This window comes from Dunckerocampus dactyliophorus, chromosome 17, assembly GCF_027744805.1.
Source record: "Dunckerocampus dactyliophorus isolate RoL2022-P2 chromosome 17, RoL_Ddac_1.1, whole genome shotgun sequence".
Classification (NCBI taxonomy): Eukaryota; Metazoa; Chordata; class Actinopteri; order Syngnathiformes; family Syngnathidae; genus Dunckerocampus; species Dunckerocampus dactyliophorus.
In genome coordinates, this window is record NC_072835.1 from 13,695,983 (window position 1) to 13,712,643 (window position 16,661).

Sequence of the window (16,661 nt, forward strand, 5' to 3'; positions counted from 1 at the left end):
TAGAAAATCATTCTAAAAGTTTTTTGGAATTACTTTTTTCACAATTCGGTAATTAAAAAAAAAAAGAATTGATGCACACTTTGATGTGGTTAGCTAAGCATCCACACTGCTATTTTTGTCATGAGAGCGAAGGCTGCGCAGTAAAGAACATGTACATAAAATGAGGTCCTGATTGGGTTCCTTTTTGGTGACGTTTTACATGACGTAACTCAAATAGTCCAAACCCAAATTCCATCTGCTCGGGTGAATATGTGGGTTATTTTTAAATTCTGCTAAATTTAACAGCTTAGATTTCAGAAAGCAAACAAATATACTTTTCCAGAGGCATACATACAGGTAGACAAACAGCACACTCACATTCACACCCATGTACAATTTAGAGTCCCAATTTACCTAGCATGTATATTTTTGGAATGCGGGTGGAAACCGGAGTGTAACCAAAGAAAACCCACAGCACACAGGGAGAACATGCACTCCACTCCACACTCAGATGCCCAACGGAGGTTTGAACTCCTGACCGTGTGGCCAACATGCTAACCACTCGGCCACCGTGCGGCCCCCTGCCTTGGACGTCATGGTTGTTAAATATTTTTAAATGTGCAAGTGTTGGGGATTTCCCTTTCTCTGTCCAAACTTGGAGTGCTTTTTAAATGTATCCGATCCAAGCCATGGTCCGAGCAAACGTCCTTCCAGCAAAGAGCAGCTGTGTTCACTGGACATGACAAGGTCACGTTTTAATGGACAGCAATGACGTTTGACAGTGGTAATGATTTACAAAAAGGGCTTCATAAATAGCGAGTGTACACTTTTATGATTGGACAAAAGCTTACAGGGCGGCTGTGCTTTGAACATTCATAGTCTGATTATAATCAAGATACAGCAGGTAAGAGTAGCAACTTTTTGTTTTGGTCCTGAGGGTTCGTTTGTTCGACGTTTGTTAGAAACATAATTCTGCAAATGAAATTATTGACAGAACAAATGAGTGTTGAGTCTCTAGTGTGAATCTCCGATCTACTGCTCGAGAGTAGCGGTGGTGACCTCAGTAGCCCGCGGCGTACGACCACTTGCGAGGGTCCGACTCAGCCTGGAGACCGTCGTCGTAACGAACCACCGCCTGCACCACGGCTCCGGTCGACTTGAGGTATGACGTCTCGTGGTTCTTCTTCGTCAAGCCGGCCATGATGTTCTGCAAAGAAAGAAAACAGAATCACTGGCCAGAATACCACATAAACCTTTTGTCTTTCAATATTTTTTGAACGATAATACGTCATAGCAGTCTGGAGATCGGGAAGACGTGGGTTCGATTCGCCCTTGGGCATTTCTGTGTGGAGTTTGCATGTTCTCCCCAGGCGTGCGTGGGTTTTCTCCGGTTTCTTCCCACATCCAAAAGCATGCATGGTAGGTTAATTGGCGATTCTAAATTGTCCATAGGTATGAATGTGAGTGTGAATGGTTGTTTGTCTATATGTGCCCTGCGATTGGCTGGCGACCAGTCCAGGGTGTACCCCACCTCACGCCCGAAGTCAGCTGGGATAGACTCCAGCATCCCCCCGCGACCCTAGTGAGGAGAAGCGGTATAGAAAATGGATGGATGGATAATACGCCATAGTCAACCACGAAACAGCAATCATTTATTCATTAATTAATTTTGGAAAACCCACAATAGAGCGAGGGTTCCATAATCAGAGCTCAATATTGCGAGGGACGGCTGCTGATGTAAAAAGTGGATGAACACAACAACGCTTGCTGAAGATGCATACATGGACAAACACAGCTCATTAGCATTAAAGCAACAGACACACAAAACCCCTTGGTCCCAGTAGGCCTTACTAAAAACACTTTTAAACCGTCTAAGGATTTTGGACAACACACTATTGTGGTGGGCCGCACGGTGGTGTAGTGTTCTCCCCCATGCATGCGTGGGTTTTCTCCGGGTACTCTGGTTTCCTTCCACATTCCAAAAACATGCATGTTAGGTTAATTGGCAAATCTAAATTGTCCATAGGTATGAATGTGAGTGTGAATGGTTGTTTGTCTATATGTGCCCTGCGATTGGCTGGCGACCAGTCCAGGGTGTACCCCGCCTGTTGCCCGAAGTCAGCTGAGATAGGCTCCAGCATGCCCCGCGACCCTAATTAGGAGAAGCGGCATAGAAGATGGATGGATGGATGGACACTATTGTGGTACATCTGAGACATTTAAAATGGGTGAAAATACTACAATATGGGACCATTAACATGACTTCCTGTTTGTTCCGCTCACTTTGTCGAAGTCGTGCTCTGCGACAGTGTAGTTGGGACTCAGCTGGTTGTGCAGCCTCGGGTCGGACACGGCTTTCTTCAAATCGTAGTCAAAGAAGAGCGCCTTCAGAATCACCTATGATACACGGTGGGTAATGTGAATAGCATCAGTGTGGCTTAACAGGTTAATGAAGGCTTACCTGAGCGATGGAGGTGGTGATCTTTGTGCCACCGGATCCTCCCACCACCATCTTAACTTGGTGATTTTTGTCAAAGAGGATGGTTGGACACATGGAGGACATGGGCCTTTTCCCTTTGAACAGCATTTAAGTATACCGTTACCTTTAAATATCACCTACTGGATTGTTTTCTTTTACACTTACCTGGCCTGATGAAGTTGCTGGGTGAAGGAGGCACTCCAAAGCCATTCGTGATGTGCGGAGAGCTGAAGTCGTCCATTTCGTTGTTGAGGAGTATCCCCGTTGATCTCGACATGACTTTGGAGCCCAAACTGCAGCGGAAACAACAACTGATAAGAGCTTAAAATTCAATCATGCTGAAAGAGGACGTACAATTGGTTGATGGTGCTGGTGGCCGCCACGGCGCTGCCGTCCTCAGCTACCACGGACAGGTGCGAGGTCCCATGGTTGTCAGGAAGGTAGAATTCTGGCTCGTAGTAATTCATGTGGTGAGTTGTTTCATCTGTGATTTTTGCTCGGATGTCATCGGCGTAGGCCTGCGAGGTGATGTTCTCGATGAGCTTTGAAGAGAGAGAGCGGGGTTATGCTTACCTCCACCATGCAATACAGTATATCAACTGGTATTTAAAGGTGATCGCTGAAGAACATCTAGGGAACTTCGAGGGAAGCCTGACCCTCACCCTAATCTTAAACCCAAGAGAAGCCCAACACTAAATTGCAAAGCTAATTCAGCTATGTAACTCTGACTGAACTCCGACTGTATCATTTTTAGCTGCATTGCTCACGTATGTTCTCAACTCCTGTTTCCATGTGTGTCTTATTCAGTGGAGTGATGCTGCCCGGGAGGATGTATTTTATCAGCAAAACGACTTCACTGACTTCCAAACCGTGGTATTCAAGTACTAGCAATAGTGGTTTAAAATAACATAACACAATAAGATAACATAATAAGATAACATAATAAGATAACATAATAAGATAACATAATAAGCATTGCTGCTACCTTGAGTTGAAAAATCCCGGCAATCTTCTTAATTTTGGAAACTGTCCTTGGGGTTTAACAGGAATTTACGGGACTACAAGTATGATGATAATTTTTAAAAATGTAATTAATTTCGATGTCAGACTTACCAAAACATATAGAAAGTTTGGGGAAATTTACTGGAAATTCTTTGGCAGTTATTCACCATTCATGCTTTTTTAAATCAAATTCTCATTAATCCTCAAGACACATGTCCAGCTTTAGATATCTGCAAATTTTCCAGGCTAAACATCTTACAGAAAATTTCTGGAAATTGACCTGAAACTGTCTGACAGCTTGTACCTGCACTGCCCCCTATAAGATTGGAGTGGAACATCCACAAATGCAACATAATCATCACAACCAGGCATCATGAAAACAAGATGACACCTAACAGCTGATCAACAGCACCTCACCATTGCAAGGCTTCAAACAGGATGTTCTCAGAGGGAAGTGGCCACTGAGCTTAGTGCAGCGCAGCGGGCCAGGGGCCATTTGCGGCCTGCGGCTGTTTTTTCATTGGCCCACAGCACATTCTAAAAATGTTGCGCGAAAACTATAAAAAAAAAATCAGCAGTAATTTTACAAGAAAAAAGTCAATAGTGTTAAAGAAAAAAAAGTTGTAATCTAATGAGAAAGAGTAATATTTTTACAGGAATAACGTAATATTATGAGGAAAAATATCATTTTAGTAGCATAAAGTTGAAATACTACAGAAAAAATACCTTTAAAAAAAAAGAAAAGTCATAACTGTATTATAAAAAAACAAAATAAGTTGTAATTGCTGGAAAATTAGGTTGTGAAAAAATGTATAATGTTATGGGAATAAAGTAAAAAATATTATGGGAATAAAGTCATAATTACCAGAAAAAAAATTACAAGAAGAAAGTTGGAACAGTTGAAAAATTGAAAATAAACTCATAAAATTATGAAACAAGTGAACAATAATACAGGAAAAATTATGTCATTTTTTTTTAGCATAGAGTAGAAATTTTAAAGAAAAAATTATGAAACTATGAAAAACAAACAAAATAAAACTAAAGTTGTCATTTTTGGAAAATTAGGTTGGGTAAAAAGTCAAAATATTGCAAGAAGAACATTCGCAAAAGATTATTGAAGCAGGAAGTTGTAATACAGTATTTGGAAAATAAACAAAAACAGCAAAAATGGGAAAAAAGAGCAAAGACTGAAGTTGATACTAATAATAGGCGTTTTCACCGATATCACAAAGCTGAAATACAGTTTTTTTCTTGAAATATACATACACTTGTTAGAATAGCTTTACAATATATCAAAGTGGCTCTCGCTTCCTTTCAGTTTTGACTCTGTGGTCCTCCCTGGAAAAGGTTTGGCCACCCACGGCTTAGTGTGTCACAGTATTCCATTGGCAGGTTGCAACAGAGATAAAAAAAACGTCATGGAAGAGTCACAGTATGTCTCTTTGTGAAAATGTCCCAGTAGATTCATGGTTCACACACCTATTTTCATATTTGCCGTTTGCCTTCCTGTTAGAGAACAAGAACTTCGGGAGTACTGAAACACTGAGCAGATGGACATATGCATTCAAACATTTGGGGAAGGTCAAATTAAGTTGGCCTATAACGATTAAACTACATTTTAGGTGCATTCTGAAATTTCACCTGAAATGTGAATCTTTTTTGTGAGTAATGTACACCTCTGCTACTCCTTCATATACCGTTTAGCACCTCCTGGTAAAGCTTGTGAAGGACGTACAGCAAAAGAGGACCTTAAAATGATTGACAGGGACCTTACATCGGTGATGTTGAGGAACGCAGGGTCTCCCAGCAAGGTCCTCTTTGCGTAGGCGAAGCGAAAAGCCTCCATGACGCGGTGGTATGTTAGGATCTTTTTCTCAGTGCTGGCCACGCTGTCCGACGTCAAGTGATACCCTGTTGAGAGGAAAACTATTCAAATCCAAGCTTTACTCTCATCATCAAACTCAGGTGAGGGGAAGCGCCGGGTTGAACGGGCTTGACTCGAACTTGCCCTTGTGTGTTTATTTCGGCTGGAAGCTGACAGCCGCGGAGGGAGCAGAGCGGAGGTTGACCGGACTTCATTTTGACGGTTTTCGGCTGTCAAAACCAAGCCGGGGGAAGTTGGAGCTCATCAGTGGGAATAAAGTTTTTGGTGGGCCAACTACTGTGTCAAGCCACCGCAGCTGTGACCGTGTCCAATTAGAGCTAAATTGGCCAGATTAGAGCTGGTGTGTGTGTGAGCACATGAGCAAGTGGGCCACAGTGAGTGGGTGGCCGGTCAGAGCGGAGGAAGCTTCAAAGAAATTAATTACACTGGAAAGTCATCTAGTCCTCAGATACAGTCACTGTACTGGAAAGGAGCTGAGGCTGAGATAGTCACTGTTGAATGTGGTCTCTCTCTGTGGCATTGCAAAAAAAAACATATGGCTTTTATTGTGCTTGTACCTACTGTATTTATCTATTCAATGTTTCTGTCACTTTCTACTCCTATACTGGATGTATTCTATATTATTTAAGCAAAGTGCGGCACAGGGGCACCATTTGCAGCCCGCGCTTTGTTTTTTATCGGCCTGTGGCACACAGTAGAAATAAAATTGAACCAAAAAAAAGCAGCAAAAATGGGAAAAATAGAGCAAAAAGGCTAAATGTAAGGAGAAGAAGCTGAAATGTTAATGCTGACAACTAATAATAAAGCACAGCTTTGTCTTTAAATATATACATAAAGATTTTTTTAGCCTTTTTACAAAATAAAATAATACAAAAATATATCAAAGTTATTAGTTCATACCCTGCATTTATTTATACATTATTTATTTATTCATTCATTTATGGCTCATGTCTTTATGTTCATTTATTTATCTATTACTTGCAATTGCTGAGACACAGAAAAAGAATAGGATTAAATACTGTGAGCTCTGCTTCTTCCTACTCTTTTTTGAACATGTTGAATTGTGCAAGCGTAAACACGTGCTGTACTTCAAGGTAACTTGTTAAATATGTTGATAATAAACTAAACATTACCATTACACTGAGAGCATCTACAACCACAATAATACATGTTAAATGAATTAAGCATTTTTGCACTTGTTTTGATGGCTAACCCTAAAAGAGTAAAAAGCATTATATTATTGAGAGAGTGACACAGATCTAGTTCAAACTGCTCTTAGGTAACTTCAGTGCAACAAAGCTTGTTATTTTCAGAGTCCATTTTGCACCGTGAGTCTGTGGACTCTTTACTTTGAGCGAGTGACTGACAAAGGGAAGGCAGCAGCTCAACATGAAAGCACATCCTCTCCCACTCAAGGTGTTTTTTTTCTCAGATTTTTTTGGACAGTGCATCAAGGCTTTACCATTCAAGATGTTTAATATCAGCGAGAGCACAGGGCCGCTAGCGGGGGCATTGGGAACAGCCATGGTGTACTCCCCCACATTCACGCTCAAAGGCTTCTCATCCAAGACGGGCACATAATCCCTCAGATCCTCCATTGTGATGATGCCGCCTATGCACGGAGAGAGACAAACGCTGTCAATGCGCTTGGACTGGAATTGCAAATACAAATCCGTCACGCTGTTAAAATTAGACGTCACAGAGAGACTGGGAGCCATTTTGTTTTCTATCTGCACGTCTTCCAGTCGACAAAAAAAATACATTTTTTAAAGACACAGATTTGACTTAAACAGTGAAGACTAAACATACTAATGTAAACAGATGTAGAGTGGAAATAGGAAGTCAACACACCGTTGTTTTGAATGCAACCACTAACTAAAAAGAAATATCTGTATGGGGAAATGATAGCAAATAGAAATGCACATACAATGCACAATGTTTTTGCAATGGCCAAGTCAGATCCCAAACCTAAAACATAGAAAAATGTAATTTTATGTAAAGGGATATCAATTTTGGAAATATGGGCCATTATTTTATTTCAAAAATAAAATCCCACAGTTTTTGCACGTTTAACACAAGCGGCGACTTGTCCCGCTTTGTTCAACGGTTCTTGAACGCACCGTCTAACTTTCTCCCACGCTGCACAGATAGACTACTACTGTATTTTTTCTTTTTTCTGTTAATGCATAAAGGTAAGATTTGATGACCTTATTGAGTGCTAATGTGCACATTTGTGCCGTGCACCTCTCTAAAAAACAAACTCTCGGCTCGTACTGGCGGATGGTGGGTCTGTATTCATTTAGGCTTTTAATTTGATGTTGTTCCTGTCATACTAGTTTCACACAATACATAATAAATAAGATAAATAACATTGCTATAATGTACGTATGTTTTGTTGAGCTTTCCCAGTGACTGGCTAATGTGCTACTAATGCTAGCGCTGCTAATGCTATTTACAGCCATTCTCGTCTTCAGTTATGGTCACATTGACACAAGCCCCCAAATAGCTGTCCTCGGCTATGCCTGCCGGTAACCAGTTGTCCACTCGGACAACACCTTTGTGTTTTGCTGAGTTTGAGATATTTCTTAAATTCAATGGTGGTTCTCACCTTCTTTATCAAAATGCTGGCGCTTGCAACTTTCTTTGGGTCCATTGTGGGTTATTTTGCAGCCGCGATCACAAGAAAAGCAGAGACTTGTGGCTTAACTGTGTTCGTTAGCAAAGAACTACAGAATCACCCTCTGATGACATCATAGGTAGGCGACAAAACTGACTTGTAGTTTCTGTTTCCATGTAGTAGCAAGCTAAGGGGCTGCTAACAAGGACGTTGGACTCACGCAGTGTATTAATAACACGACAAGACGCATGCCAAATTGTATGTTACATTTTTTACGTTAACCGAAAAACACGCTAAGCGGGGCGTACGCTAACCAAGGTTCCACGGTATCATTATTATATGGTCAAATTTATTCACATAAAAAACAAATGTACTTTATTTTACTCTATAAGCACTGCACATAGGAGCTGTGGTTTACATGTACAAACAAATGGGTGTCGTAAGCTCTAGAAATACAACCTGCAGCTTGAATATCCGCCACCAGGTTCTCCGCTAGTTCTCCGTGGTAGAACGCCTCAGGCCCCTCCTGCGCTATCTTCCTGTAGGTGTTTGCAAGCTTTGGGAACCTAATGGTGTCATTTTCTTTCAGGATGTCGCTGCCATTCCTGCAGAAGACCTCACTGCAAGACAGGGAATTTTAAATGAACAACAAATGCTGCTTCAAAATGACAAAGCTTGTCGGCGACCCTCACCACAAGGCTGAGTCTTTGATGATGGTGTTGTTATGTTTCGACAAAGCAGAGGCAAGAGCCCTGCCTAAAGGAAAGCCATTTTCTGCCAGATCTATGCTGGGCTGGAACAAATCCTTCCAAGGCAGTTTGCCGTGTCGCTTGTGGGCCAGCTCGTAACCCCGGATCTCCCCCGGTACGGCCACAGACAAACCACCTAGTATCAAGCAACAAAAGCATCCAAATGTATCATTGTATTGTCTAAACATGTGTGAGCATTCACACTAAAGCTTTTAACACTAAAAGCGCTTGTAATAGCATCCACATTTCTTAACAGTGACAAAATATGTGTCTTATTCTGGACATTACTTCTCAGAAATAAACATGACATTTTTTTCATTTTTTCAATTCCTGGCTGCACCCCTGCTACTGGCTATATGATATGAAAAAAGGAGCCATAAAATCACCTTAATTTAGACAAAAACATACTTTGCTTACTTTGTCAAGCGAACATACTGTAAATCACTGGTGAAATTCCCAGAGGATGACACGCATTTTTTAAGGAGACTTTGGATGTGAGTGTACATGTGTGGAACTTCCAGGTAAGTGATCAAGCTCGGTGTCTTCCACCACTGAGAAAGTCTGGTCATTCCGTCCAATTTTTAGGGTTATTAGCTTAGCCTTCTGACTATCACACACATCTCTAAAACTCACCACACGCCGTCAAATGTTTGTTCTTTAAATGCCGTATTAAAGCTTTTAACGTGCTAACTTTCCGTGGCATGTGTTGGTAGTTCTTATGTACACAACTATTGAGGAATTATGTGTAATCATCTTTATCGCCCTATTGAATTGAGTTGTGACTTATTGGTGACTGATATAAACTTCTTTCATTACTTTATTGAACGCAAAATATTAATCAATACTATTTCGTACCGTGGTTTAAAAGTTTACCGGTTAAATTTTATATATATGTTATATGTTTTTTAGTGAGAGATAGATCATGTCGACTTATAACTTGCACATAAATACGTACCTCTCTGAGACAAATCAGTGCTGTTGCCAAACATGTTCTTTGTCGCATTACGAGGCGCCGTCTCCCTGGCGTCGATGGTCTCCACTCTCCCTGCGTTGCAAGTCAAATGTCACAAAGTTGGCGAGTGAAGGTTTTTGTTCACGAGTTAGTCATAAAGTAACAGCAAAGTTCATTGACAGCGTTACCAGTTGACGCATTGTAGATGGTGATGAAAAGCCCTCCCCCGATGCCCATACTGTGAGCGTTCATCAGTCCCACACACAGCAAGGCGGCTATAGCAGCATCGACGGCGGAGCCTCCTTTCTTCAGCGTGTCACTGTCAAAAAAAAAAGCACAAATGGATTATTATTAGTTCTGCGAGCTATATGAGATTGAATGACGCGGCTTTGAAAGAATACATGTAAATATATGCGTGTGTGTGCGGCTACAGATGACTGCACTGTTCATGCATCTGTGCTTATTTTGCAGCTTTGCATGCAAGTCAATTGCATCTTCCCCGAGCTTGGGCAGCCTTGGACAGTATGTTTCCATACTAGTCATAGAACCGTGACAAAAGGGTCCATCCTCCTAGGGGAAGTGTTGATGGATATATTTAGATCTTCTACTACAACCGTCAGAAGTCTGCCTTTACAATGATAATGTTTAGTTTTGATTGGTCATTATTGTGGTTGCAGTTCTCAGTGGTATCTCTTTGTGCTTCTTTGCCGTACCTGTCAACGTTTGCTTTTGAAAATAAGATACATTTTCCAGAAAATATGGGGAATTCTGGTCTTCCACCAGATTTTCCACCAGCACCACGCCCCACCCCGGAAGTTGTGCTGCTCTGGCAGAAGTGGAAGGGAAAGTACAGTTAAAATACAGGAAAAATATGGGAAACAATTAAAAGGCAAGGGCGCCGGGGAAGAAGTGTAAAATATGGTACTTTCCCAGTAAAAACTGAAGGGTTGACAGGTACCCGTATGTTCTTTGCCCTTTTTGAGGGACCGATGAACGGGGCCATGTACAGTACAATCTTGGATGAGAAAGCAACAGCCTCGAATCTGGACAGAGGAGTGGACCAAAGTTCCTCCTGAGATATGTGCAACCTTGGCAACCAGCAAGAAAAGTCTGACCTCTGTGCTTGCCAACAACCCGCAATAAGTGAAATCTGTGAAGTAGCCAACTTCATTTTTGTACAATTATTATATCCTGTATGTTTTAAGGCTGTAAAACCCACTAAACACACAAAAAAAAAAAGTTCAAACCTTCATTTGACGCACCTTCATTTCAACGCAAGAAATTATTCCGCTGTACTCTAGTGTTTTTGTATCCTCGTTAAAACATATTGCTGCAGACGAACCGAAGATTCATTTACAAGCTAGCGATGACACAGGGAACATGGCAGGACGGCAGGAAGGAGATTGGTTGACATTGGTCTACAGCCAATCAGGACGCAGAAAACAATGGGCGGTGCAGACAGACGAGAGAGGGAAGAGATAGACACTCAACTTCCCACAATACAATTCTTCTTAAAGGGCCAGGCTAGGCCTGTAACTAAAAAGAACATGATAGAGCGAGGGAACTCTGTACTGTACAAATTAATATATCAGTTTCTCTGTTACAATAAACCTACCATAAAATACAAGCATCCTGGACTGTTCATATCTTTGTAAGGGTGTAAACTTACCAAATATTTATTTTCAACACTTTTGATCTTCTCCTAAAACCGTCAGAATTATGTCCTTACAAAGATAATAATGCTGGGTTTTAACGGGTCATTTTTGAGGTTGTAGTTCGCAGTAGTGTCTCTTTTTAGCTCTTCACCTCTTTTTGAGGGGTCAATGAAAAGGACGTTCGGTTCTTCGATGAGAACCTCCTGGCCTCAGCCAGAGCACAAAAGATGGTCGTTGTCCAGCCTGACAATGACCCAAAACATACTCCCACGGCAAAAAAGGAGTAGCTCAAAAAGAAGCACATTACAACCGCTAGAAATACCAAAATTGTGGAGTTGAAGCTTCCGAGTTGCAAAGCAACAGCCTCACAACCTTAAGGATTTTGGAGAGAGTCTGTAAAGACGATGGGACCAAAATTCTTGTACCACACTGATGACTAACAAAAAATGTCTGACCTCTGTGCTTGCCAACCACGGTTTCTAAGCCATGTTTTGCTGGGGGATTCATTATTTAATTCTCCCAATCAAATACAAATTCATTCATGATGTTGCTTCACAGTTTTAATTATTTATTCTGTCTCTTTCTGTTACAATAAACAGACCATTTAAATTCTGGACTTTTAATATCTCTGTAACGGAGTAAACTCACAAATACTTATTTCCCCCCATGCACAGTTAAGCTTGAAATAGCTCACATTAGTTAAAGTGTGTGAACACAATAGACAGGAACATTGAAGCCTGGTGACATGGATGTGCCCTCCCCATGCACGCATGTGTCCCTTGACAGTATCTTCACATGTGTGTCTGTCACAAAGAATTTAGTTTAGCATGTGTGTGTGTGTGTGTGTGTGTGTGTTTGTGTGGCGTGTGTGCGCTCTCGCCTGCCGATCACAGAACATGGCCCAGCGTCCGCCGCCACAGCTGCTCTCAAGTACACTTGCTCACTTGGGCGCTTCCTTGCCCCCACGCCGAAGAAGACGCCCACAAACGTGGCCGCCGCTGCCACTAGCAGCAGCGCCAGGGCCACCACGATCGTCTTCTTCACCATCGTGAGGGCTCGGCTGCAATGTTGCTGTCTGTAGCGAGAAAGGGCTGCATGAGTACTCCTTGACTGAACTTTGTGTTGCATTAAAATGATTAAGAAGTTGCACAAGAACTCTTGATTGCTATTTAGGAGAGTGGCAATTCTGTATCGGGGCAGATTGTGCAGTGCGATTCGCAGTAGCGATTCAATTAAAAAATTGATGTGTTCCTTACAGGGCTGTTTGTTTTTTTAAAGAATTTCCTCAGTGTGCGCGTGTGTGTGTGTGTGTGTGTGTGTGTTTGACGTTCAGTTGTCTGTTCCTGACACTAGTTTGTGGTTCATATATTGTTGAACTCTATGAACTCTGCCAAGCAACAAGCAGGCAAGCATAATGATAGATTGATATGCACTGGTGTGCACCAAACAAGTGCACTTGCATGATAAACGGGCAAAGGATACGCACTAGCGTTAAAATGACAGCAAAAAGCATGTGGAAATGCGAAAATGTACTGTGTTTTCTCTACTCTCTCCCTCTGTGTGTGTGACAACGGCACTATTTAAAAGTGTATTTAAAAATAAGAAGAACTACCGTGTTGAACGCAGCAGATGACATTTTGGTTTAGAATATTGAAGTTACATCATGTACTATGTCGCAAAACTGTCCAATCAAACCCTTATGTTCTTAAATGTGCAGTCTTTGGTCCCATGACAAAAATATCAGCGTGAACGCCAAGCAAACTGCACCAAAGTGGACACCAAGTATGCTTTTTGTTAAACTTTTGTTCCAGACCAGTGCACTGAATCACAAGTGTGAACACAGCCTAAAACATGATGTAATTTTCCATTGTCAGGTTAGCTTACTCGGAAGGGTAGCTGTAAACTCGTACAAATACTGTATAGTAGTGCATGGTGTACTATATTGCCCAAAAAGATTTCTGCAAATACTTTATTACACTTTTTCAAGGGCAACACACTAAAGAAACAACACTTGAATACAATGTCAAGTAGTCCGTGCACAGCTTGGATAACAGTATTCATTTATTGTCACCTCAAAATAATTCAACACACCAACATTATTGTCTAAACCCATGGCAACAAAAGTGAGTACACTCTTATGTTAAACTGTATCAAGTGGGCCCAATTAGGCGTTGTCATGTGACTCATTAGTGTTCCAGGTGTGTGTCAGGTGTGAATGGGGAGCAGGCGTGTTAAATTTGGTGTTATCGCTCTTACATTCTGTCACACTGATCAGTGGAAGTTCAGCATGGCACCTCATGGCAAAGAACTCTCTGAGGATGTTAAAAAAAAAGAATTGTTGCTCTAGATAAAGATGTTCCGGGCAATGAGAAGATTGCAAACACCCTGAATGTGAGCTGCAGCACAGCGGCAAAGACCATACAGCGCTTTAATACAACAGTTTCCGCTCAGAACAGGCCGCGTCGTGGTCCACATGATCAGCGTCATAACCAGAGGTTGTGTTTGTAAAATAGACGTACGAGTGCTGCCAGCATTGCTGCAGAGATTGAAAGGGTGGGCGGGTCAGCCAGTAACCACATACTGCATCAAATTGGTCTGCATGGCTGTCATCTCAGAAGGACGCCTCCTCTAAAGATGATGCACAAGAAAGCCTGCAAACAGTTTGCTCAAGACAATCAGACTAAGCACATGGATTACTGGAGCCATGTCATGTGGTCTGATGAGACCAAAATAAACATCTTTGGTTCAGATAGTGTCAAGCATGCGTGGCGGTGGCAACCAAATGAGGAGCACAATAACAAGTGTGCCTTGCCTACAGTCAAGCATGGTGGTGGGAGTGTGAGGACTATGTTCACTGAGGGAAACATGAATGCCAACATGTATTGCGACATACTGGGACACCTGAGCCGCAGGGCAGTATTACAGCATGATAACAACCCCAAACACACCTCCATGATGACCACCGCCTTGCTGAAGAAGCTGAGGGTAAAAATGATGAACCTATACTTTATACTCTATTGACTATATCCTGAAACGGAAGGTGTGGGAGAGCAAGATGTATAACTTGGTAGGATATCCATTTTTTTTCCATTAAGGATGTACTCACTTTTATTGCCAGCAGTTTGGATGTAAATTGCTGTGTGTTGGATTATTTTGAAGGACAGCAAAGTTACACTGTTATACAAGCTGCACAGTGACTACTTCACATTGTATCAAAGTGTTGCGTTAGTGTTGTCCAATGAAAACAAATAATAAAACACTTGCAGAAATGTGAGGGGTGTACTCACTTTTGTGAGATACTGTAAGTTGATAAGGACTTTCTAGCGGAGCTTATCAGCTGGCATTGCATCAGGTTGTTCTGTTCCAGTACATGCTAATGCATCAAGAATACTGTGCACTTTGAAAGTGCGGCAAAACACGGCGCTTGAGTTCAAATGAAAAGAAAATGCAAGATCAGCCTGCAATATTAACAGAAAAACACACGTACACCTGCAAAAAGTATTGCTGGACCACAATGTGGTGTTGAATCGTAAACTGAAAAAGATGCACCGTATTTGTCTTACCTTTTTTAACTTGAGTCAGGGGCCTCGGCAAGTAGCTCTCTAGTAGTTATGTTGGCCACAATCTGCAAACAGGTGATAGGTTACACACTCACTGTGCATCTTCAATATGTAACTACCTAGCATTGCACTTTAACCCATCACACCATAAAACACTTCTACAACTTCTACAACCATGGAAACATGCAGCTCAACAAAATAATACACAACATTATATTATCAAATGATGACTAAAATAAATCCCGGTTTAAAATGACAACTAAATAAATAACGCTCCGTTGGGTGAATTGGGCTTTATCTGCAAGAGATAGCTTATCTGCCACGAAGAATAACCTGCAGGAGTCTCTAACTACTAATCTATGAGGCATGACAGAGTGGGCCCCTTGTACTACATCTGTTTTCCTTTCATGCACAAAGATATTTAAGTGTTTCTCACCAGGAAAGAAGATCACCATGAGGGGAGGAGAAAGAAGACTGAGCTGCAAGGGGGGAGCGCGGCGTGGTGGAGCAGGTCAAAGCGAGCCAGGCAAAACAAAGGTGGAAGTCAGCGGGGATGGCCCAGTGGATTCTTCTCAACTGGGAGGCGAGGGCAAGCAAGCTACGGGCCAGGTGTTGGAACGCCCTTGTGTGGCTCCACCAATCAGGCTTGGCAGAGAAGTGCTCAAGGATGGCTTCAGGAGGCTGTCGGCGAGGGGCGCCTCACGACTGGCCTTGAACTCCATTCCTGTCAACTGGTGGTGTTAATTTATGACAGTGCAACATTTCTTCAAGGTGGACCTTGCATGGATGCAACAGAATTAACACTTCAGCTATCATAGTGCGTGAAAAGAAGCCTGGTAACACTTTACTAGTATTACAGTATATTCTCCGTGGTGCATTTAGTATTAGCTGCTCCCTGCTTCCTTCCAGCTGTGGTTATGTTGACTCTTTGTGTTTTGCCAGCTGTGGCCTGTTAGCTGTAATAAATGTGCCCAATTTGTTTCATCGCCCCTAATATAAACAGCAACATTACACTGCGCCAGGCTAGCGGATTCACTTTTACAACAAAACATAGTTCATCATAATGGAGTATTATGTCATTAAATATTGATTAGGCTCAGTATTAACCATCACATTGTGCTACCTACCTGTATATTTGTTGTATGACTGTAAAGAACAGTGATTGGAAATGCCCGTATTAAAGTTATCAGTTATTAGTTATTAGTGCTCATGCTGTACTATTGTGTACGAAACTGTACTACGACACAGAGCAGTTTGTCCGGTTGCGGTATAACATTTGTAACTCTGGCCACACTCCATCATGGTGGGTGCGGTAATGCGCCTCAAAGCTGGTTGCCACTCGACTCCCGCCTCCCGCAAGAAGAAAAAAACGCAACACCACCATGCAGATATTCGGCTCCATAGCTACAGCGGTAGGCCCCCCTCACTGTGCTTGTACTGCTGTGTCATTGTGCGGGGAGCTCACACGGGAAGTGCCGCTGTAACCGCTGACTGTTTATACTAGGGACCCTCAAGAAGTAGAAAGTTTGTTAAAAAAATGTCATACTGTATATTCTAAATCACACCACAAATTGATCCATAACATGTCAAATGATGAGTTTTACCCTAAAAGTAGGTTGCACTCCCATTGCACTCCAGTTTTATCTTTTATTGGAAATACAGTCAAACCTGTCTTAGCGGCCACCTTTATAGAAGGGCCACCTGCCTATAGCAACCACTGAAAAATCCCCCCCAGCAAATTTACATGTTATAGACCCTGTGTATAGCAGTCACCTGTCCAACG

General features: G+C 42.0%; 1 protein-coding gene across 1 annotated transcript; it reads right to left on the bottom strand.

The window, feature by feature from the left end:
* Positions 1-692: 692 nt before the first annotated feature.
* Positions 693-15,546, bottom strand: ggt1b (gamma-glutamyltransferase 1b). Its single transcript, XM_054758267.1, has 14 exons — positions 15,315-15,546; positions 14,882-14,943; positions 12,199-12,393; positions 9,852-9,982; positions 9,667-9,756; positions 8,655-8,847; positions 8,422-8,582; positions 6,808-6,957; positions 5,235-5,371; positions 2,813-3,000; positions 2,624-2,751; positions 2,441-2,553; positions 2,263-2,376; positions 693-1,186 (listed from the first exon to the last, which is right to left on the bottom strand). Exons 3-14 carry the CDS (start codon positions 12,363-12,365, stop codon positions 1,040-1,042), a joined length of 1,719 nt encoding a protein of 572 aa, XP_054614242.1. The 5' UTR covers positions 12,366-12,393; positions 14,882-14,943; positions 15,315-15,546; the 3' UTR covers positions 693-1,039.
* Between the last annotated feature and the right edge of the window lie 1,115 nt (positions 15,547-16,661).